The sequence below is a fragment of the Notolepis coatsorum genome (assembly GCF_963971535.1).
Source record: "Notolepis coatsorum genome assembly, chromosome: 12".
NCBI lineage: Eukaryota > Metazoa > Chordata > Actinopteri > Aulopiformes > Paralepididae > Notolepis > Notolepis coatsorum.
Genome location: NC_140176.1, coordinates 67412076 through 67436838, shown reverse-complemented (window position 1 = coordinate 67436838; position 24763 = coordinate 67412076). Strand labels below are relative to the sequence as shown.

Sequence of the window (24763 nt, the reverse complement as noted above, 5' to 3'; positions counted from 1 at the left end):
CTACCTGATGACAAAACTTAACTTAAATAACATTATTAATCACTATTATGGTCCATAAAACATTTATTCAGCACTTTTGAATGCATAAATTAATTTCAGACACGATTAAAATGTATTTTTTATATATAGGCTATATACATATTTAAATCAATATCTTCCTTTTGAATAAATGTATAATGAAGTAAATGTATGCAGACACACACACACACGAGAGGGAGAATAGCTTATAGCTGACTTAATGATGTTACTGTAGTTTCAAGTTTCAAGTTCAAGTTTATTTAATAGTTGTCATACAGAAGTACAGAATACTTTCATACAAAATGCTTCTTACTGTTACGCTCCAGAGACTGTGCTAGACAAGATAATATCAAATAACATAGTATAGCATGTAATTTAGAAGAAGAAAATGAGGTCACAGTGTTCGGTATAGACATATGTACAATGTTCTGAGTTACCATATAATATACAATACTATGCAGTGTACTAATGTACAGTACTATATAGTGCAAAGCAGAAATGGGATGAGGTACAATTTAGGTACAATTTACAGTAAGGTGTACGAGTTGTAGTGCAATCCTTCATCAATAAATATAAAGTGTGGGGAGTGGGTGCTACAGTGTGTTTGTTTAAAGTGGGTGTGTGCTATAAAGTGTGTGGAGTGGGTGCTACAGTGTGTCTGTTTAAAGTGAGTGTGTGCGTGTGGATGTGTGTGCTATGTGCGTTTGGTGGTTGTTGTTGTGTAGTGTTCATTGTTCGTTTAGCAGTCTGATGGCCTGGGGATAGAAGCTTCTTCTGAGTCTTTCTGTGCTCGCCTTGAGACTCCGGTATCGCTTGCCTGACCGCAGCAGTTCAAAGAGGCAGTTGTTCGGGTGACTGGAGTCTTTAATGATTCTCTTAGCCTTGCCCTTGCAACGCTTGTTGTAAATGTTCTGGAGGGTGGGGAGCCCCCCTCCAATTGTGCGTTCGGCTGAACGTGTCACTCTTTGTAGTCTGCTTCGGTCTTGTGCAGTGCTATTCCCAAACCAGGAGGTGATGTTGCCAGTCAAGATGCTCTCTATTGTACATGAGTAGAAGTTCTTAAGGATCTTCTGACTGACTTGGAACTTCCTTAGGCGCCTGAGGAAGTAGAGGCGTTGTCGTGCCTTCTTCACAACACTGTCAATGTGTGTGGTCCATGTCAAGTCCTTGGATATGTAGGCTCCGAGGTACTTAAAGCTGTTGACTCTCTCAACCGGTGCCCCGTCGATGCTGAGGGGGCTGTAGTCCTTGACCCCCGACCTCCTGAAGTCCACAATCATCTCCTTTGTTTTGCTGACGTTCAGGGAGAGGCTGTTATCCTGGCACCATCCCGCCAGGACCTTGACCTCTTCCAGGTAGGCCCTCTCGTCGTTGGCAGAGATCAGGCCCACCACCACTGTGTCGTCAGCAAATTTGACGATTGTATTGCTACTCCGCTGAGCCACACAGTCGTGTGTGTACAGGGAGTAGAGGAGGGGACTCAGAACACAGCCCTGGGGGGCCCCTATGTTGAGGGTGATGGATGAGGAGGTGCAGTTGCCTGCTCTCACCACCTGGGGTCTGCCAGTTAGGAAGTCCAAGACCCACTGGCAGAGGTCATAGTTCAAGCCCAGGTCCCTGAGCTTGGCTATGAGTATGGAGGGGACTATGGTATTGAATGCCGAGCTGTAGTCGATGAATAGCATTCTCACATAGTTCCCCTGCCTCTTGTCCAGGTGTGATGCTGCTGTGTGCAGCACATGGGCTATGGCGTCTTCCGTGGACCTGTTGGGGCGGTATGCAAATTGCAGGGGGTCCATGTTGATGGGGAGGGAGGAGCAGATGTAGCCCTTTACTAGCTTCTCAAAGCACTTCATGGCTATGGAGGTGAGAGCTACAGGGCGGTAGTCGTTGAGGCAAGCAGGCTTGGATTTTTTGGGTACAGGGATAATAGTGGACTTCTTCAGGCAGGTGGGAATGACAGCCTGTTCTAAGGACAGGTTAAATATGTCAGTGAATACCGGGGCTAGTTGGTCGGCACAGACTTTTAGGACGCGGCCGGGGATGCCGTCCGGACCTGCTGCCTTCCTGATATTCACTTTTTTAAAGGTCCGCCTCACCTCATGCTCTGTTACCCTGAACACTGAGTCTCCATCAGCAGCAGACCCCCCCCCCCCATTGCCGTGGCTTGTGGGCTGGTGTTGTTATTACCAGCATCAAACCTCGCATAGAAGGTATTGAGGTCATTTGCTAAGGAGATGTCACTGTTCAGTTTGAGGGAGGCGCCTTTGTAGTCTGTCATCGTTTTGAGCCCCTGCCACATAGCTCTAGAGTCAGCTTGTTCAAACTGGAGTTCAATTTTATCCCTGTAGCGCCGTTTGGCCTCTGTCACTGTCCTCCTTACGTTGTATCGCGCCACCTTGTGGTCATTCATGTTGCCTGCCACTAGGCCGTCGTTGTATGCTTTGGTGCGCTCTCTCAGAGCTTCACGGACGGATTTGTCTACCCAGGGTTTTTGATTTGGGTAAACTCTCATTTTGGTAGTGGGGATTGTTTCTTCCACCAAAGTACAAACATAGTCCAGCACTGTCTCCGTGTAGACATTAATGTTATCTGTGTCGCGGAACACGTTCCAGTCTGTGCAGTCAAACGCAGCCTGGAGCGTCTCCTCTGATGTCAGATCCCATTTCTGCACCTCTCGCGAGACTACAGGAGTGCTTTTGATTCTCTGTTTGTACTTTGGTGAAAGGAAAATGGACGCGTGATCTGATTTACCAAAGCCACTATCAGAATGAGCCTTGTAGCCACCCTTAAATTGCGTGTAACAGTGATCTAGGATGTTACCGCCTCTGGTGTTGCAAGTCACATGCTGATAGAAGTCAGGTAATACCTTTCTCAGATTGGCGCTATTGAAATCACCCAGCACTAAAATGGCGGCGTTAACGTTCGCCGCTTGTATTCTATTTACCTCGTTGTGGAGTCTGGAGAGCGCGACGTTGTTACTGGCTTGCGGTGGAATATACACTCCGATCAGGACGATCGCCGTTAACTCCCTCGGGAGGAAGAAAGGACGACACTTGATGGTTATATATTCCAGGTCTGGGCAGCAGTGGTTGGATACTGAGTCATAATTCACGGCGTTCTAGCCTACATGAAAGGACTGTTGTAATTTACTACATCTCCTGTGACACCTAGCGGGGGATGATGTAGCTTAAGAGAGACTGGTGAAAGAGGAATGGAAGCGTTGTTAGCTATCTTAACTTAGTTAGCAGGCATAGCAGCTAAAGTTAGTTAAAAGGGTTTTAAACCGCGACAGGCATATCGTAATGGCGAGGATATAAAGCATGTTAATTAATTAACACCTCTTAAGCTGCAACGTCCCTCATATGGGAAGTTTTTTCGGATTTTTTGCAACCGGCACTTTCGCGACCCCTAGTGGCTCGGGTGTGCATATTTTGTAATACAATATATATAGTGAATTGAAGGCTTATTTGTTGCCTGTCAAAAGCGACAAAATCCGACAAAGTCCGTTCAGCGGTTCTCGAGTTACATGCCGGTATTTGAGGCTTGTGCAAAGTACACCGTATTGCGCAAAATACCACTCCCGACTCAGGCTGCAGTAGTTCCGTCAATCTAGATCCGATCTCGAAAATGATTGTGGATCGTTGTAACCAATGAGTGTGGCTTTCCAATGATACCCCACATGGGGATCTAAACAAAAAACACGAAGAAACACGAAAACAGGAAGAGCAAAACAGCCGAATGAATTGAAGTCTATGAGAAAACTGAGTTTTTCTTTGTACACAGTTTACCAAAATCACTCCTAATCACTAATTTCTGAATGGATCTTTATGAAATTTGGATATGTACTACATAAGGCTTCAGGCTATGGCTCCGTCTGGGGAAATACTACCTCTGGACTACTAACTACTACAGAAAAACTTGAGTAACAAGTTTTTTTACAACTCAAGTTCAGACCTATGTTACTCTATTACGTTAGCACTAAAAGTGAATTCTTTTTCTGGAATCAGAAACAGCACGACTCCCAAGAGGAGTTATCACAGGCTGTAGAACGCAGGACTGAAGAGCTGCCAAGTTGCTTATTTAAAAAAAAAAAAAAAAAACTAACTTTTTCTGTATTTTTGCTCCCATCCCAATTTTGTTGTTGTCCCATCCCAATTCCCTTCCTGGTCGTTGCGCGCATCGCCCCACTGTCAGCCTAGGGAGGATGTAGAACTACCACATGCCTCCTCCGATACATGTGGAGTCAGCCAGCCGCTTCTTTTCACCTGACAGCGAGGACTCTCACTGGGGGAATGTAACGCTATTTCCGACTAGGACACATATCCCACCGGCTTCCCACCTGCTAACACTGCCAATTGTGTTAGTAGGGATGACTGACCAAGCCGGAGGTACCGCTGACAGCGGGATTCGATCCCAGAGTCTCTGCGGTGGTAGGCGAGTGCATTCTCCACTGCGCTACCCAGCCGCCCCTAGCCAAGCTGCTTCTTAACTGTAAAGTGTGGGTAGTGCTCAGCCCCTCCCTGCAGCTGGAGAGTTATGTGACTGACGAGTCCTGGCTCTAGGCAGGATCACGAATAGTGGTCTAAGAGAAGTTCTATTTTGAACGTGATTCATTGCGCATTAGTTAGAATACAAGTTGCGCATGTTATGACTGTAGCCGCGTTTTGATTACCTCATCACAACAACACATTAGGTTACGAACGTAACCCTGTTCTTTGACATTCTGTGATATTTTTCTAAAGCTGAAAGGGAATTTTTTTTAACATTTTCAGCCGATATGTTTCGGTGGCCGAATATTCGGTGAATCCCTAATCACAACAGTGGAGGGAAATTCAAATGTGGTAAGATGTATGATTTTCTACCTCTCTTACTATCTGATTTTGATGTTTTTATTAGGTGAGTTTGATATGTTTGAAAATAACTGTCTTGTAAGTATTGAGGAGATCAATCAAATTGAATAATACAAAAAAGTGTTTGTGAAGAATTATAGATTCCTCATCAAATATTGAAGATCATACTAGTAAATATGCTAACACAGGCAGGCTAAAGGCTAACTTTAGCAAAAAATTTCCACCCTGTTAGCATTATTCAACTAACAGGTTGGTGGACACCAACCTAACAGGGTGGACATATATAGTAATGTTGACTTATAACAAGATGTATTGCCATGTATGCAGTGTTTTCCCTATATGCATTCAACAGCAGCATCTACATAAAGAAATTAAATAAAAAATTGCAATGGGATGAGATGCCATTGGATCCAGGTGCTACTGCAAAATAAAATTCTGGGGGAAACACTGATATATTATTATGTATAGGATATAGGTATATTATATTGTATATTATTATATATAGGAAATAGGTATATTATATTGTATATTATTATGTATAGGATACTGTAGGAATATTATATTGTATATTATTATATATAGGATATAATGTATATTATATTGTATATTATTATGTATAGGATATATGTATATTATATTGTATATTATTATGTATAGCAGGGTTCGAAATTAATGGGGGCTTGGGACAAAATGCCATCAAAAATTTACCAAATGCCCTTGAAAATCAGTTAAGGGGGGCAAAAAAAGCCCCCGACAGTTTACCAATTATATATATATATATATACAGGGAACAAAATAAGCACCTGCAAAGCGCCAATGGCGGGCAGATTTGAACAAAATAGTCATGTGAAATAAAGGACAGTCGCCTTTTTTGCAGCCCTCAATCTCTCCTCGCGCGTCAATCTCTCCTTGTTTACACTGCTTGCACTGTAACGTTACCCTCGATTAGTTCTATTTCATTATGGCTGCCGCTCAGCGTCATTCTGCACGCACTTCACTTCGTGCACGCGCACTGAATATTCCACAATGTACCTTTACATCCCAACATTCGTCTGGCCACACCCCTATCCGCTTACCTTCATAAGCAGGTGTGTGGTCACCTACTCGCCTCCTTCTTCACTTTCACCACAAGGAAGTGCCTTCGGTAGATCCCACACTTGACGAGGTTGTTAGCTGAAGAAAGTTGAGACGTGTTTACATTTTTCTTGCTTTTTTGTTCTCTCATATATTAGAAAGAAAAAAGCTAAGTCATAATGTCTACTTCGGAGGGTCGCGCTCGCAACGCCACTCTTCACCAGCGGTTCTCCATTGCCGCCTCTGTCGTGCGTCTTGGAGCGGGGTTGAGGCCTCTCTCGTGGTCGGCAGCCACGCCCAGTAGGCGTCCGATGGGTAGTTTGCCTCTCCAAGGAGCTGGTGCACCAGTGCCGTCTCCTGTGCGATGGCCTGGTTCCGGCTCTGGTTCCTCTGCTTCCGGGGAGTCGTCCGCTGTTGCACCAGCTCCTTTGGTTGCGGGGGATTTGAGACGCAAACTTTTTGCGTCAGCTCGCTCCCGTCGCAAGATGGTGGCTTGCAGACGCGAACGGCCTGGTTTTGGTGAGTTGCTGGAGCCAGATGAGGATGATGCGTCGGTCTCTACATGCCCGATGGAGACAGAGGACTACATGATAGTGGCGGACGGGTTCTTGTTTGAAGGCCCGGTGGAGACGTGTCCCCTGCCTGTCCAGGTAACACTGGAGGGGGGGGAGATGTCTCCTTGGGGTTCCCCGCCCGCAGATGTTGGGTTAGAACCTCCGACTCGGTGGCGGGATGCCCTGCTATCAGCCACATCAGAATGTGGCTCCTTGACCAGTAGTCTGCTGTATGTGAGGGACGCGGGCTCGGAGGAGGAAAGTATGCAGGGGGAACTGCGTGCTTTGTTTCCCGAGCTCATGGCGGCGGCGGCAGTCGCAAACGGCGTGCCGCTGCCGCAGCCACTGCCTGTTCCTGTCCCTGATGATCTCATAGGTCATCTATGGCAACGTCGCCCGGTGAGAGGGGTGGACGTTGTCTACCCATTTTTCCCCGCAATGGCGGCCTATGTCCGTCAGGGCCAGGTGGTCTCCCACATCATGGGCCTTACTCCTGCCTACGTGCAAGTCACGCGGGTGGCGGGTTTGGTCAACGGCATGAAGGAGGGCGTGCCACGGCTTGATAGGCCGATGGCGGCGCTCCTTTGTCCGGAGGTGGTGTGGGAGCCGTTACGGAAGCCGGTTCCCCAAGGGAAATCGGCGAGGCGGTTGGCATATTGGAGCGACCAGTCATTTATCACCGGAACACAATCTCTAGCTGCCGCATCTAACATTGCGCAGCTGGCGAGATTAATGTCCGGGATATTGACGGGCGGCACGGAGCTGACTGATTTACAGCATGATCAGCTCGCCCAGTCGGCAGGAGCCATCCTGCATCTGACTCAGCCGCAGGCTATAGCCGCTGGGAAAGTGCGCGCCCTGGCCACTCTGATTCATTGCCACCTTTGGCTGGAGCAGGCTCGTGTGCTGGAGAAGAAGAGGACTCCACTTCTGACGGCACCCCTCTCCGATGCTGGACTATTCGGGATGGCACTGCAGCTGATGACCTCAACCTGCAGGGAGATGCAGGAGGAACGCTCCGTGCTCCAGCCTCATTTCCCCCCGCCCGATGTTGCCGGTGGAGTCAGACGGCCGCCGCGTCGTCGAGGTTCCTCCGCCGTGGCCGCCGCTGCCACCACCGCCACTGCTGGACCTTCAGCGAAGAAGGCCAGGAGGAGAAAGGGCGCCTCCGCCACTGCAGCCGGCCCATCTACGCCCGGAGGTGACGGTAGGGATCGTCGAGACCAGCCGCCGATCGTTTACCGTCCCTCCGGGGCTCCACGGGGTGGGAAGCCCCGAGCGGCTTGTGGCAGGCGTCGCTAAGACCCAGTGACTTTTTCCCTCTGTGGTCCCCCCCTGTTTCCCTTCCCGGCCCGCTATGATTTTGTTCGAAAATAAAGAGTCCCCTCTAAAGGGGGACTGTATTTTTTGTTAACAAACTGTGTGTTTATTCACCAAACATATGATGGGGTTGCAACGTGTGAATCTTTCACTAGTATGGGTTGATAGGAGGGCTAGATGTTACATTCATGTTAGAGCTTAAGCAAGGCCTGCAGCCTACACTCGGTTGAAAAAGGTTTTTTTTCTGCCTCGACCTGAATCTTCACATAAAGGTAGAGGTTAGTTATGTGCTCTGTTGCTTACACAGTGATATTGAGCTGCAACACTATTGTGTTGGGTTTGCAGTAATGCTCGTATGAAAATGTACCGCTTCTCAGCCGCTCTCTCTCTCTATCAATGTTTTTCTGTGTTACAACATGGATGCAGGTGTAGGATTCACACACACACACAACTTGGTCTTGCTATAAACCCTGTTCACAGATGTGTCTGTGGTTAGCGTGCATTGTATTAGCTTGCGCTATTCATTGGCATTGCTACTAAAGGTATCATATGGCTATTGTTGTTGTTGTATGCAAGGGGTTGGGCTTGTGAGGGGGTGCCGGATAAACCCCTCCTTCCCTCTTCTGATTGGTCAGGGGGTTTATTGACCTCTCTTTTTCGTTCAGTCAGGGCCAAGCTGTTAGGCGGCTTGGCAGGGGGGGGGGGAAGGGTTTCCCAGACTCTGCACCCATCACAGGCGTTTGAGTCTTGGGTTTCCCCCCGTCATAGCACACGTCACTAGGCACGTTGCTATTGGACGATGACTTCCGTGAGTTTAGACCCGTATGTAGGGTCTGTTGTTGTCAAGTGTCGGGGCAGAGCGTAGGAACTTAATGTTCTACTACGCTCAATATACACATAACTTGAGTCGGTTGGTCACATGACTCAATGTTACCATGACTTTTCAATCTATGGCTCACGTGGGAAGTCTCTCTGAGGAGTTCTGTCTCTCCTCTGTGGTAGGGATGACGGGATATAAAAATAATTTACCCTCGGCTGCGTCACGTGGGATTCATGTCAGTCTGTGTTTCTTTCTTTTTTAATAAAAAAGTGTGGAGAATGTGAAGCACGACAACCTTCTTGTCATTCTCCCAGGCGCCTTGAAGGATCAATGTGGGGTTAGACTGTCCATTGATATGTTTTGGGTCCCGACGCATACATAGTGCTGGCTCGGGGTGTTTCTATTCAGAATCATGCGGGTGGCTAGTACGCCTTGGTTACTTGTTATTAAAACAGCGTTTTTATAAAGCAACTGGGATGGGGGATTTTTTCCTCTTCCGAGAGCCTGTTACTGGGTCTCGACGGATTCTCGTTCATATCTGGGGGATGTTAACGGAATAGATCGGAACATAGGTAGAGGGGTCTCATGCCCTTGGGGTGGGCCACCGAGCGCGGTGTAAACAGGACCGTCTGGGTGGCGCCCTCTTTTCATGTTTTAGATCAACACGCATATCTGCCCCTTCTCCTGGAGTAGGCATGTCGGCGTGGTTAGGGCACGGGACTGGTTCTGGTCACGCTGGTCCAGGTCAGTTAACCCGTTGTCCGCCGGGGATGCAGATCTGCTGTTCTGGTACCCTGAGGGACTTGGGCTTTTTTCAGGGGGAAGAATGCCGGGTCGGCTCGGGTGTCACGGGGTTAGGCGTTATGGAGACCCTTTGTTGGGTACATGTTGTACCTGGCACTATTGTAAGGGGCTGGTCTCCTTCTTTCGCTCCTCTCTCACACATGGCGAAGAGGGGGCTGTTGGGGTGGTCTTCGGGACCTCCTCTGGTAACCCTGTGTGCTTCCCGAGCCGCCGGGCCCGGTCCGAAGTAATGTTTAGCTGAAACCGTAGGCCTGGGATAACCCTTTTTTTAATATTGAAACACTTGTGCTGCGGTATAGCTGGTGTATACCCGCAGGTGTGTTTTGGAGTTTTTCTTGAGGGGTTATAGGAACAACCACCGTCTGTGTACCGAGAGGGTGGTTGATTCCCTGGTGTGTTGGAGCAGAGTCAACTCCCGGGTTACCCGGTTGAGTGTGCCCCTGCACGTTCATGACGTCTGCCAATCGTGTCAGCCTTCTCTGCCTCGACCCCTCTGGGTGGGTTTTTTTTTATGGAGGCTTTGTCATGGTGCTCAACAATGCCAGCATACGCCCCTTCCGCCGGGGGGGCTGTTTTCAGTTGACTCCTTTGGCGCCTGTCTCGTCCGCAGTGCTCCAGGCTCAGGTCTACAGCCTGCTGCCTGGTTTCCTCGGTGCGCTGCCTGCTTCCGTTGGTTAACCTTTTTTGAGTGCTTTACGGCCATGCTGACTTGCCTGTGTTGCAGGGTCAGTGTGCCAGGCGGTGTACTATTGGGGGGAAAGGGCCCGCTCTTGGAGGGGCCCTATCCGAATACGCTGGCGATGTGGGGGGCGGTGTCACTAAGTGACCGCCTGGTGGGGTCTTGATGATGGCGTCATTGACCTCTCCGGGCCCCCTTTTTCCAGGGGATCCAGTCCCTTCGGTGGGTCTGGGTCTTCCTTCGCGCTCCGCTGCTACGGCCTTGCCACAGGGTTGAGTTTGCTCTTGGCCCCGTAATTTTGGGGGCAGTAACGGGGGTTGTTCCTTCCGTTCGTTTCCTGGTGGCATGCGAGTTGTGCGTGTGCGTAGTCGTGGGGTCAAGCCACGGTCTGCTCACCCTGTGCGTTGAGTTGCTTGAGTTCCTCTTCGCATGGTCGGATCCGTCTCCCTCCCGTCCTCCAATAGGGAGGGTATCCCTCCATTAGGGAGGGTCGGGGGGCTCGGTCCTCCCCGGTCTGATGGTTGTGGGGGGCCTCAGCGGGGTACATTTGTCGAGCTTTGGCTCCCGCTCAGCTCCTCTTGTGCAGAATGATGCTGAGCGGCAGCCATAATGAAATAGAACGTAAGGTTATGTATATAACCAAGTTCTATGAATTATGGTGACGCTCAGCGTCAGGACGCCGCTGCGGCCCTTGATCTCACCTTGTGGTGAAAGCTTGGGAAGGAGGCGAGTAGGTGACCACACACCTGCTTATGAAGGTAAGCGGATAGGGGTGTGGCCAGACGAATGTTGGGATGTAAAGGTACATTGTGGAATTTTTTATTCAGTGCGCGTGCACGAAGTGAAGTGCGTGCAGAATGACGCTGAGCGTCACCATAATTCATAGAACTTGGTTATATACATAACCTTAAGTTAACGTTAGCTTAATAACGTTAATGGGTTATAAATATGTGGAACCATATGGAAGGAGTAAGCTGGCCGCTAAAAAGAAAACCCACTGCGGCTTTCTCAGACGAAAAGGATGAGCGGGACCACCTGACAAAAGAACGTTTCCAGAGCAGTGGAAGTTTGAAGATAGTTTCAAGAGACTGACTAGGCTACAGTATGATGCGGGGGCTGTAGACAGTGGTGAGTTGTTAACTTGTTCCGTGTGCCGCAAGTATGTCAAAAAGAAAAACAGAAACAACACGTTTGTCATTGTCGTGTTACTTCACAGTACAAATACGTGAGTCCTCTGCTGTGGTTGTGACGAGTATCCTTTATTAGCTTAACTCCGTAGCAACATCACACATGTGTATCTCTATCGCCCCTCCCGTACCTGCCCCTTGACCCCGGGTACGGTGGCCTGTACACTCTGTCGTATAATGCAAATGCACACACATTAACATAACTCCATCGGTAGTAAATCAATGAGATTCAAGTCAAGTCAAGTCAAGAGTTTTATTTGTCACGGCATACAAGTATACAATGAAATGCGGGGGGTCTTGCCCGCAACGATTGTGCATAATACAATAATAATATAATAAGAATCCAATAGAACGACATTGTGCAATAATACAAGTAATCAAAGTAGGGCATATCGGTATATGTACATGAGTTTTTACAGAGCATGGTAGGACATGCTAGATCATATAGGAGATTGTGGACTCTGATGAGGACATGATTGAGGAGGTTTAAGTTAGGTTTACAAAACCTTTACATTTTATTATGTTCTGTTAAATCCTGCAAAGAGGCTAGAGTGAGGAGTCTGATGATTAGGTTAGGTTACATTAGGTTACAATTTAAGCTTAAGATTGACTTGTATTGATTAATCAATCATCAATCAATATATTAAAATTATTTGCTTAAAATGTTACTCTGGCCTCTTATTTAAGTGTGTATTCTTTATCTACTTGAACGTAATACCTTATCTACCTGAAATGTACTGACATTTTTTATATATATGCGACACAAATTTGTTTTAGAATTTTTGGCTGGTAAAAAATCTGCCTGGCTGGTAGTGTGCAAGGAGCAGTTTGCGTGGATGTTTTTGTCGGCGGGACGAAGACTGTTAAGAAATACAGCGCTTTGCACCACCAGGACAGCCGCAGCCACAAAATGAGGTCATTAATAGAGTTGTATTTTTTAAATGATAAGGATGTTTAATAACCTTTTTCATCATACAAGTTCAGTTCAGTGCCCCCGAAATAATAATAATAATAATAATAATAATAACTTTATTTGTATAGCACTTTTCATACAGAGGTTGCAGTTCAAAGTGCTTCACAACAGTAAAAAATACAGGCATAAGCGGGCATAAAAAGATAGACAGATAGCAAGGTATGGCAAATCACAGTGTTTCACATTAGGATCTAGCATCCCAATAGGCTCTCCGCTTACAGTTTTCAGTAACACAAATAGTAAAAATAGTTTAAAATTATTCAGTTTAAAAATAGTCAAAAAATTATAAAATAGAACGGACATAAAAAATACAGGCATGAGCGAGCATAGCAAGGTATGGCAAATCACAGTGTTTCACATTAGGATCTAGCATCCTAATAGGCTCTCTATTCAGTAATACAAATAATCAGTGTTTCACATTTGGATCTAGCAAATAATAAAAATAGTTTAAAATGATTCAGTTTAAAAATAGTCATCAGTAAGAAGTAAAAAGTGCAATAACCGACACTTGAATTTGATAGGCAGTGTATAAGAGTAGGCAGGGTAAGAATAGTGCAGGTAAATACAAGTTGTGTCAGGATATCCCTGATGTTTCCTCTTGCCACTAGGTGGTAGCAGATATCTATCAGTGAAATGCCTGAGCAAAGAGATAGGTTTGATTTGATTTGATTTGATTTGAAGTCTTTATTTCGAACATGCAATGAATACAACAAACAATAACAAAAAAGAAAAACAACTCAATCTGCATGTTCGAAAAGGAGTAGGAAGAAGTATACACTTATTTAATCCTACCCCTTTTCCACTACTCAAATGAGTGTACTATTTTAAACATAAAAAAGAAAAGAAAAGAAAAAAAAAATATATATATATATATGCAAAACAAAAACAAAAACTATATATGTATAAAATAAAATAAAATAGAAACAAAATATAAATGTAAACACCTGTGAATATCAAGTCCCTTCTTCATCCCTGTACCTTGTGAACATAATTTCCTTATACATCAGTTTGAATTGTCTCATGTTTGGACATTGCTTTAACACCACATTAAGACTGTTCCACAGTTTCACTCCACATATTGAGATGCAGTGTTTTCTCATGTTAGTGCGTACGTTTAGCACCTTTAAATTGTGTTCTCCCCTCAGATTATAACCCCCCTCCCTATCAAAGAACAATTCTTGAATGTTTCTTGGAAGTGCATGACTTTTTGCTTTATACATTAATTGTGCCGTTTTAAATTCCACAAGATCATTTAACTTCAATGTCTTTGACTCCAGAAACAATATGTTAGTGTGATCACGATAACCTGCAATGTGAACTATCCTTATGGCCCTTTTTTGGAGTATAAAAAGTGGTTGTAGTGTAGACTTATAATTGTTTCCCCAGACTTCAGCACAGTAATTTAAATATGGTAAAACTAGTGAACAGTAGAGAATGTAGAGTGATTTTCTATCCAGGAAGTGCTTTACTTTACTCATGACTGAAATGCTTCGTGAGAGTTTAGATTGGACATGTTTTATGTGAGGTTTCCAACAGATTTTATGGTCTATTATTACACCTAGGAATTTATTTTCATAAACTCTTTCAATAATCACATCATTTATTTTAACTTGTACCTGAGTATCCAATCTACAGTTTCCAAACAACATAATTTTAGTTTTGCTCAAGTTCAATGATAATTTGTTTCTATCAAACCATTCCTTCAATTTCTTCATTTCAGATGTGATGACCTCTAAAAGCTGCTGGACATTCTCACCAGAAAAAAAAAGATTAGTGTCATCCGCAAATAAAATACATTTAAATATATTGGATACTTTACATATCTCGTTAATGTACAAGATGAACAGTTTTGGACCCAACACTGACCCCTGGGGGACACCACAAGCAATGTCCAAACATTCAGATTTATAATCTCTCATTGTCACAAATTGTTGTCTTTTATTTAGATAGCTTCTTACCCAGTCCAATACTACCCCCCTGATCCCATATCTCTCCAATTTCCTGATTAATATATCATGATTAATAGTATCAAATGCTTTTTTTAGGTCAATGAATACTCCAGCTACATGTTTTTTTTGATCTATGGAATTTGTGATTTTTTCAATGAGTTCTATTAACGCTAGTGATGTTGACCGGTGTGTTCTGAATCCATACTGGCTATCGGTGAGTAAATTATGTTTATCAATGAATTTATCTAATCTGTTGTTGAAGAGTTTTTCTAATATTTTTGAAAACTGAGGAAGTAGAGAAACAGGCCTATAATTTGTGAAGTGGTGTTTATCTCCAGTCTTGAACAGAGGTATGACTTTTGCTATTTTCATTTTATTCGGAAATCGACCAGTTTTAAGCTGTCTTTTAAAGATGTCTAGCGAGTTGGCTTCCCTGATGTTTTGGGGTAGTTTGTTCCATAGTTTTGGGGCATAGTTGATAAAGGCTGCATTACCGATCCTCTTTTGACTGCTTCTGGGAGCCTCTAGTAGTCCAGCAGCTAATGATCGCAGTGTTCTTGCTGATGTGTAATTTATTAGAGTGTTGGCGATGTAGCTAGGTCCCTGTCCATTTAGAGCTTTGTATGTAAGGAGAAGGACCTTAAAGTCAATTCTAAATGTTACAGGAAGCCAGTGTAAAGCAGCTAAGACTGGACTAATGTGCTCTCTCCTTTTGGTTCTAGTTAGCAGTCGGGCTGCAGAGTTTTGGATTAGCTGAATCCTCTCTGTGGTTTTCTTAGGGAGACCTGTGAAAAGTGCATTACAGTAGTCTAACCGGCTAGATATGAATGCATGAATTAGCTTCTCAGCATCGTTCTGATTAATAAATGGTCGTACTTTTGCTATATTTCTGAGATGGAAGAACGATGTTTTCGTCACTTTGCTAATATGAGAATTGAAGTTCAGTTCTGAATCTATGATAACCCCAAGACTAGTGACCTCAGATTTGATCCAAGGGGTTAGTCCCCCCAGGTTCTTTATTAATGTTTCTTTTTTAGTTTTGGAGCCGATAATTAGAATTTCAGTTTTGTTCTCGTTTAGTTTCAGGAAGTTCTTACTCATCCATTTATTTATTGCCAGTAAGCAGTCTGTAATGGAGCTAATCGCTGTATCATTTGGTTCAGCAGATATGTACAGTTGTGTATCATGCGCATAGCTATGGAAATCTACATTATGTTCTCTGATGATATCACCCAGCGGTAACATGTAAAGGGAGAAGAGTAAAGGACCTAAGCAACTCCCTTGTGCAACTCCATAGTTGTTGTCGTATATATCAGACATGTGATCTCCTAGTTTAACATAGAATTTCCTCCCTCTGATGTATGTTTTAAACCAGCCCAGCACATGTTCTGAGAAACCGACATGGTTTTCAAGACGATCGATTAGAATATCGTGATCGATTGTATCAAATGCTGCACTGAGATCTAACAGGATAAGGATGGAGATCTTATTCTCGTCAGAGTTTAGTCTGAGGTCACTGATTATTTTGGTGAGGGCAGTTTCAGTGCTATGATATTTTCTGAATCCTGACTGAAATTCTTCTAAGATGTTGTTTTCTTCAAGAAAGGAATTTATTTGAACTGAAACTATCTTTTCAAGTACTTTACTAAATACAAAAAAAGCCCCCGAAAATCAATTAAAGGGGGCAAAAAAAGCCCTGAATTTTTTTTTCTAACCCTGATGTATAGGATATAGGTATATTATTTGTATATTATTATATATAGGATATATGTATATTATATTGTATATGGTTATATATATGATATATGTATATATTATATATAGTGCTGTCAATCGATTAAAATATTTAACTCGATTAATCGCATGATTGTCCATAGTTAACTTGCGATTAATCGCAAATTAATCAAATTTTTTCTACCTTAAACAGATCTTTTTCAAGTTCCAAGTTTTAATACTCTTATCAACATGCGAGTCAACAAATGCTTGCTTTATGCAGCCATTTAACACAAAAGGATGACCCTCATGCATTGCAAATTTGCATCAAATTCAAAACAGATAATAATAATTATAATAAGAACAAAATAATTTAAAACAATGAATAAAGTGTGCATGAAATAATAGGGGAAAGAAAACGTTAGGAACTTGTTACATTCACCCACACAAGGGCTGAGTAATCACACCCCCCCCCCCCCTCTCTCTCACACACACACTCTCCCAGCTCTCCTTCTCTCTTGCCCCTTCCTCATCTCTCTCACCCCCCTCTCTCTCTATATATCTCACACACACACTTCAGAAACAAACATAGTATCATGGCGGCTAGGTGGTGCAGTGGGCAAGGCGCTCACCACCAACGCAGGATACGCTGGGTTCGAGCCCAGCTCTCCGCATTGCTATCAGCTTGGCTGGTCGTTCATACTAATACAATTTGGCAGTATTAGGGGGTGGGAAGCTGATGGGTGGGGATCGGACGTTGTGGACAGCGACTCCTACAGGTCGGTTGGTGCGCTTGCACAGCAGAATCAGGAAGCGACGGGGGCGCCGTGCCCTCCAAACGCAGACCCCCGACGCTGAGAGATCGCGCTGTGCAGGTGAAAAGATGCGACTGCTGCTTCCTCGAGTACCGGAGGGAACACGTGATGTAAGGCTTAGTCCACATTGCAGCCGGCTTGTGGGAGTCATGGCCTAACAACGTTCGAGACAGGGGAGGGTAGAATTGGACGATACAAAATTGGGATGGGAGAAAAATAGAAAAATGGGAGAAAGAGTAGAAAAAAAAAAAGAAAAAAAAACATAGTATCAATGAGAGCATCAACAATACACAGAGAAAAGGGCAAGGAAGAAGAAATGGGGGATGTAAATAAAGCAGCCAGGGCCAGAGAATCGCAGAACACTCCCCCTGCAACTCCAGAGATTCAGCCAGAGCCTTCAAGGTTTGAGAAATCTTGTAATAGGATTTTTTTTTTACTGTACATTGAGAATACAATACACTGTTCTTTTTAAGACTTTTGTGAGCTTCAAAAAAAATGCAGAGTTAATATAAGTCAGGATTTATTATCATTTGTTTCTTCTGTTTTAGGCAAAGCTTTCAAGGTGAAAAGAGGGAAAACAATGGAAGGAGAACGCTCCCACAGGAGATAGCCCTCTTAAAGGCCCAACTGGATAAAGAGATGAGAATGAAGGAAACGTATAAAAAAAAAGATACTCAAGGTGTAAGACCAGCTCCTCATCCCCACGTGCATTGGTGAATCGGATGCTTCAAAATCAGAACGTCACTCCTTATGTCCGCAAGACTCTTACTTTTCACTCTGCCTTAGTTGCTGACATTGCTCAGACTTACAAAGCCTCAAGAAGAGAAAGGGTGAAGCAAACGATAGCCAAAGTGACATGTGGTAGGCTATTAAAGAAATACAGACTCCACGTGTAGTGCTCTTGGATTCTCCAAGAAGAGAATAAGAGATAAGTTGAACCTGGATGCAGACCTGACCACCTTTCAGAGAAGGAGAGATCAAGGAGAGCAGAGAGTAAAGCCAGTATCCGTACCTTCTTTATTTGTGACGATGTCAGTCGTATGACAACTGGGCACAAGCAGACCATAACTGTGAGGAAGGAGAAGATGCAGAAGCGACTGCTTACTGACACATTAAAGAACTTTCATAGGAGATTTGCATCTGAAAACTCAGACAACGTCTCATACTGTCTGTTTTATGCATGACGGCCAACCCTAGCCCTAACCCTACTGAGTGAGTACAACCACCCCAGCATGGATTGTTATAGAGCAACACATTTCTCTCTCTCTCTCTCTCTCTCTCTCTCTCTCTCTCTCTCTCTCTCTCTCTCTCTCTCTCTCTCTCTCTCTCTCTCTCTCTCTCTCTCTCTCTCTCTCTCTACCTACAGCGGTCATGAATGTGCACAACAAATATTAGACCAATTGGCCAATTTGTTTGCGAGATATAGCCAGAGACATAGACATGAACCAACGTGTGAACCATGACTCTCACTGGCTACTTCTGTCACCAGCTCTGGAAAAATAAGATGACCTTGGACTATATGAAATTAATGGAGTGAGACGTAAAAATTACATATATCACTAAAAGTAGAGGAGGCTTACTTGATTGAGCAACATATTTGTAATGTGTAGGGTCTTATGTATAACATATGATGTATAACGTATGACGAATATCACGCCATACGTACCTTATGCATACTGCACCTGTGTATACTGTATACTTACTTACTCATAGTATTTAGATTCTAGTGTCTATTGTAACCATATTTATTGTAATGCATAATATAACTGATAGGGCACACAGACCCTCATCTGCACCTTGATTACACTGCCTACATGCTCATATGCGTATATATTCAGAGCTAATTATATTGTTATATTGTTTACACTGCCTATTTCTACTTTTCTACAGTACTATAATTTTATTACCTGTATTATGTCTTCAACTATTACCATGAACCTCCCCTCCCCCAGGATGTCATTCAGTGGATTCTTTTTTAAAGGGATTTTTGTTATATTTTGGGTGCATGATAGGGAAGACCCGATCAGGTTTTTTGCCACCGATACCGATCACCGATTGTCTATGAGCCATATCGGCCGATACCGATCGTTTTTGGTTTTGTTATACTGTAAAAACTGGGATTTGCGTTAATGAATATTTATTAAATAATTTATACATAATAAAAAAGACTATGTGCTGTTTGAAATCAAATTGAGCTGAATTCAATGAATTTGAAAAATTGTCATATGTATTATCTCTGTATTATCACTTCGAGACAGCGCCAACACACAACGGGTCGAAATTCTCCGCTCTCTCTAATGCAAGCAGCGTCTGACTGCACTGTTTGTGTGTGTGTGTGTGTCTGTCAACTCTGCTTTGGTCCAATCACATTCCCCAACCCACAGTCTGCGAATCAGAGGCAGAGTAGGGCGGGTCTAGTTGTGCCTTTCAGTGACCAGCTGGGAGAGTGTAGCGGGGCTCGCTCAATGTGAGAGAGTAGTCTGTCGTCTCGACTACACTTAATGGCTGGCCGTCCAGCCCTATGAATTTCACGACTTTTCTTCTTGTGATCGCCTAGCCTTCTGACTATCACGGTTATACGCACGGATGCTCTCTAAAGTGGTTTGCGTTAGTGGTCGTTTTGGTTCTTAATCTGCTTTTTTCTTTTTACTCTGCGCCGTTCGCGGTATGCTTAAACTCTCCATTAGGGCTGTCTTAAATGCTTCGAAGCTTCGAACGTTCGATTCGATGGCACAAGCTTCGAACATTAAAAAAAAATCGAAGTTTAAAAAAAAAAAAAAAAAAAAAAATCAATTTTCACTCAGCTGATAGAGTTGTACCCTTCTTGCTGTCTTGTCGTACAGAACTTGTAAGTCGCTTTGGATAAAAGCGTCAGCTAAATGACTAAATGTAAGTGTGTGTGTGTGTGTGTGTGTGTGTGTGTGTGTGTGTGTGTGTGTGTGTGTGTGTGTGTGTGTGTGTGTGTAGGTGTGTGTGTAGGTGTGTGTGTGTGTGTGTGTGTGCGCGCACCTTGTAGAATTCCACACATAAGAAAGAAAGATACTGGGATGAATAAACAAAATAGGAAATAAAATGTAGAAATGCATGCAATACATAAATAAATATGAATCTCCATATATGAAATATAACATTTAGATAAGGTGCTACTGAGATGTTTTGGTGAGTTCTTTGTTTTTTTGTGGAAGTTGCCCTTCTTAAAAATGCATGAACATTCACTGATAATTGGTCTGTAGTGGAGTCTACAAGGTCTACATTGCCGGACCATGTAGAATCCGGACCTTGTAGACTGACATAATTCTGTGCATAGTTTAGTCTACACAGGCCATATTTCAAATAATCAAAATCTTACTTCATTCATCTTAAACATTCTTGATTTGGGGGATTGGTAGTTCCCATGAAATCTGAAGTTGTTCAAACGACAACAGCGATCCACCTTGAATTAAATCACACAGCCGAGTGAAACCTTGTTGGATGCGTCAGTCACGAAAGGGGCTACTTAATTAATTAATCCAACCCACTTTATTTATAGAGCACATTTAAAAACAACAACGTTTACGAAAGTGCTGTACAAGTCCCACAACATAAGATAAAAAAAAAATATATAAAAAAAAAAAAAAAAAAAAAAAAAAAAGCTTCGATTGCCAAAAAAAGCTTCAAAGGTCAGCCCTACTCTCCATGCTCCTCTGGGGGACTTCAAGTGTCTTATTACATTTATTGTGTTGAAACGTTTTACATTGCTTCCCCCACGAGGTATTTTATCCTGGCATACATTGCAGATCTGTCTCAGACATTTTGTAATAGTTCCACACCGCCGACATGTTTTAGGTTACTTAACATGCGACAATGAAACAAACTCCGCTGAGAATTGGTCGGGTCATCGATCGGTTTTCGCAATCAGCGAAAAGAAAGCATTATCGGAATTCGCCAATCTCATATTTATACTGATTATCGGCCGATACCGATTGCTGGCCGATCGATCGGGGCAACTGCATGATGATGACGTATTTAATTTTTCTTTTATTATTTACTTCCGCCTAGTGGAGATAATGACATAATGATTTATTTCGTTTTCTTTAAAAACAATGTACACATATTGCATCATCCTGTAGGGACTAAACTCCCAGAAGCTGAAAACAACTAAACTCTAGCATGCCTAAAAACCAACCCTCTCTACACAAAGAATGAAGAAAATCATTCAACCCCATCATCCGGAAGTTCATCAGATTTTCAGGACCGCTGTACCAAAGAGCCTCGGCAAACAGCCGGGCTGGACGTGCGGATCCGCGGGGACCCAGTTTGTGTGAAGAGGTGGAGCGGAACAGCGGTTCTGCTTGGACACACATGGGTCGTGGGCTGGAGGTTGTGGGGGTGGGTGGGGGTAAGCATTAGGCATGGACCAAGATGGAGACCCCCCGCCCCCTGACTACTGCTGGTCCGCTCTGTTTACATTTGACAAACTAAACACCTCAGGCTCCTTCAGAGACGCCCCGCCCCCTGAGACCGGTACCTGAGAGAAAACTGACAGAATATCGCTGTCTTTGTTTTAAAGGTCAACCCTGGCCACATGGCAAGGAGGACCTATGTACTTTAAATAACATGTCAGACAGCCACAAATACCAGTACCAAGAAGAAGAAAAAGAATGTCCATAATATAAATGAGAACCTACTGTAGCTAACACAATCGTGCATTTACAGAAACAACAGCGTTGCTAATGAAACTGTGTGATGTATCAGTCAGTTCCAAATAGTTCCTCCTCCCCGGACCAGGGGGGCCCGCCGCAGTTGGAAATAGTTTGGTTAGCTAGAGGTCTGCTCTCCTCTCGGTAACGTCAGGTTAGGGTTAAGGTCGGGGGGTGATCTATACATGAAATACCAAGTTGCTCTCCTCTCGGTAACGTCAGGTTAGAGTTAAGGTCGGGGGGTGATCTATACATGAAATACCAAGTTGCTCTCCTCTCGGTAACGTCAGGTTAGAGTTAAGGTCAGGGGGTGATCTATACATGAAATACCAAGTTGCTCTCCTCTCGGTAACGTCAGGTTAGAGTTAAGGTCGGGGGGTGATCTATACATGAAATACCAAGTTGCTCTCCTCTCGGTAACATCAGGTTAGAGTTAAGGTCGGGGGGTGATCTATACATGAAATACCACGTTTTTAGGGAGTCCCCTGCTTTCACACCTGCGGCAGAGCTGTCGTCTGTCTGTTGCAGGGAAATCAGACACCTACCGGTATTTATACGGCCAAGAAATAATGTGCAAAAACAAACATTAAAATCTCTGACCCTGGCTTAACTCTCATGGGATACATTACCTGTAATTGTCTTTTGCAGCAAATCACAAACAAGGACACAGTCATTACTGTCCGGGTAACTCGGTTACGGAGCGGATATGTTGGCAATTCTACCGACTGACGCGGCTCTGGCAGCATATAAAAAGCATATCAAGCCGCTTTATGAGCCCAAATATAAACAGATGGTGTATTGATTAAACCTTCATTTAAATCTGTTCAAAGAATGAAGCAAGGACACCATAAAAAGCCACATTTTAAAAGCATCATAGTGGTTCTAAGGACCATTTTGGAAGTCAAGATCTGAGGAATGTGTGTGTGTGTGTGTGTGAGAGAGAGGAAGAGAGAGAGAGAGATAGAGAGAGAGCGAAAGAGGGAGAGAGAGAGAGAGCGAGAGAGAGAGAGAATGTGATGCAATTTGTGTGAACTGACTTTGAGTTTCTGACCTTCAGTAAATCTGACCATTATGTGTCCATGTGGAAATAAATACTACTGCTGTTAACACTATTGTGGTATGAGAATGTACCACAATAGTACACAATAAGTACACACACACACACACACACACACACACACACACACACACACACACACACACACACACACACACACACACACACACACACACACACACACACACACACACACACACACACACACACACACACACACACACACACACACACACACACACACACACACACAGGAGCATTGTACACAGCCACACAATGTGTGTGTGTGTGAGAGAGATAATGGAGATAGAGAGAGAGAGATGCAATTTGTGTGAACTGACTTTGAGTGTCTGACCTTCAGTAAATCTGACCATTATGTGTCCATGTGGAAATAAATGCTACTGCTGTTAACACTATTGTGGTATGAGAATGTACCACAAACAATAGTACACACACGCACGCACGCACGCAAGCACGTACGCACGCACGCACACGCACACACACACACACACACACACACACACACACACACACACACACACACACACACACACACACACACACACACACACACACACACACACACACACACACAGGGGCATTGTACACAGCCATGGCCACCTTCACAGCACAGTGTGTGAAGGACCACTGGTGTGAGATTGATTGTGAACACCTAATGGACATGCCATGTCTGTGCATAGTAATAGCAAAGCAAACAGACAGCGTGCGTGTGCGTGTGTGCATGTGCGTGTGTGCATGCGCGCGGTGTCATGTCCGCTGCCTTGTCCACGTACCTGGTGTCAACAGGATGACTGAGGTGACTATGAGCGAGCAGATGACTAGAATGACAAGCAGGGCGATCGCTATTCCCTTCCAGTTCCTCTGCGGTGGGTTACTGCCCACCAACTCCTAGAGAGACAGAGAGAGAGAGAGAGAGAGAGAGAGAGAGAGAGAGAGAGAGAGAGAGAGACAGAAAGAGAGATAGAGAGAGAGAGGGGTGAATTACAAAAGGAGGAAGAGAGAGAGAGAGAGAGAACTAATGAAACAAGAACATATTCAACCAGACAGGAGGATATAGGAGACAATAAAAGGGACATGATATGAAAGAAGAAAACATCAAATTATTATGAAGAAGTTGCTGATAGAGAAGAAGTCATAGGATGAGAGAGAGAGGGGGGGGGTCAGTCAAGGACGAATGTGCGCCGGTGCAACAGTCACACCAGCAGCAACAGCAGGAGGGGGAGGAGGAGGAGGAGGAGGAGGAGAGGGAGCTGGAGGGGGAGAATTCCTAATGAGCCGAGAATCAGCGGCCATCAAACGCAAATGAATGTGACAGATAAAAAGCCCACGACTCATTTGTGAACTGAGGCCGATGGCAAATACTGGGAGGCTTTCTGTTGGGGAGGAGGGGAGGGGGGGGGGGGGGGGGGTGAATAATGAGCAACCTAGGGGCGGTTTTCGTGAGGAAAAAAAAACACAGATACGAATGAACTTGAGCAGTTTAATATTGTTTTAAGTGAAAAATGCATTTTTAAAGTATGGATATTGTATTTGGCACGTGATACCCGCTGAGTATAAAGTGAGCACAATGGATAAAGCGTTTCTAAGTATTGGTGGTAATCTAATCTATTATTGACGATCCTGTGCGAACAGAAAGGAATGTTTTGTATTGTGTCTACCACATTGAGATGTTCGATAATGCTCTTATCTATGTTATATTCCTGACACCTTTTGCTAAACGAATGTTTTTGTGAATCAAACCGCCCAAGAAATCACTTCTCTGTGAGGCCTTCCAAACAACTACGAGAGAGGGAGGAGTGAGAGAGTGAGAGAGGGAGAGGACGAGAGAGAGGGAAAGAGAGAGAGAGTGAGAGAGAGGGAGAGAACGAGAGAAATGGAGAGAGAGAATGAGAGATAGGAGAGAGATAGGGAGGGATAGACATAAGGAGAGATGGAGATAGAGAGAGAGGGATAATGAGAGAGAGAGAAAGGAGTGAGAGAGAAGGAAATATAGAAGGAGGGGAGAGAGTGATGAGTGAGAGAGGGAGAGAGAGAAGAAAACAGAGAGAGAGGTAGAGAGGGTGAGAGAGGGATGGAAAGAGAGAGGGGAGAGAGAAGAGGGAGGGAGAGAGAGAGAGATAGAGAGAGAGAGAGAGAGAGAGAGAGAGAGAGAGAGAGAGAGAGAGAGAGAGAGAGAGAGAGAGAGAGAGAGAGAGAGAGAGAGAGAGAGAGAGAGAGAGAGAGAGAGAGAGAGAGAGAGAGAGAGAG

At 44.3% G+C, this 24763-nt stretch overlaps 1 protein-coding gene across 1 annotated transcript in view; it reads right to left on the bottom strand.

The window, feature by feature from the left end:
- dpp6a (dipeptidyl-peptidase 6a) overlaps positions 1–24763 on the bottom strand; it is a gene marked incomplete at both ends in the record, with an annotated part of 272276 nt that overhangs the window by 145821 nt on the left and 101692 nt on the right. The window contains one exon of the mRNA XM_084326051.1: positions 23290–23404. Within this exon, the coding sequence (XP_084182177.1) occupies positions 23290–23404 (115 nt within the window). The remainder of the gene's footprint in view (positions 1–23289; positions 23405–24763) is intronic.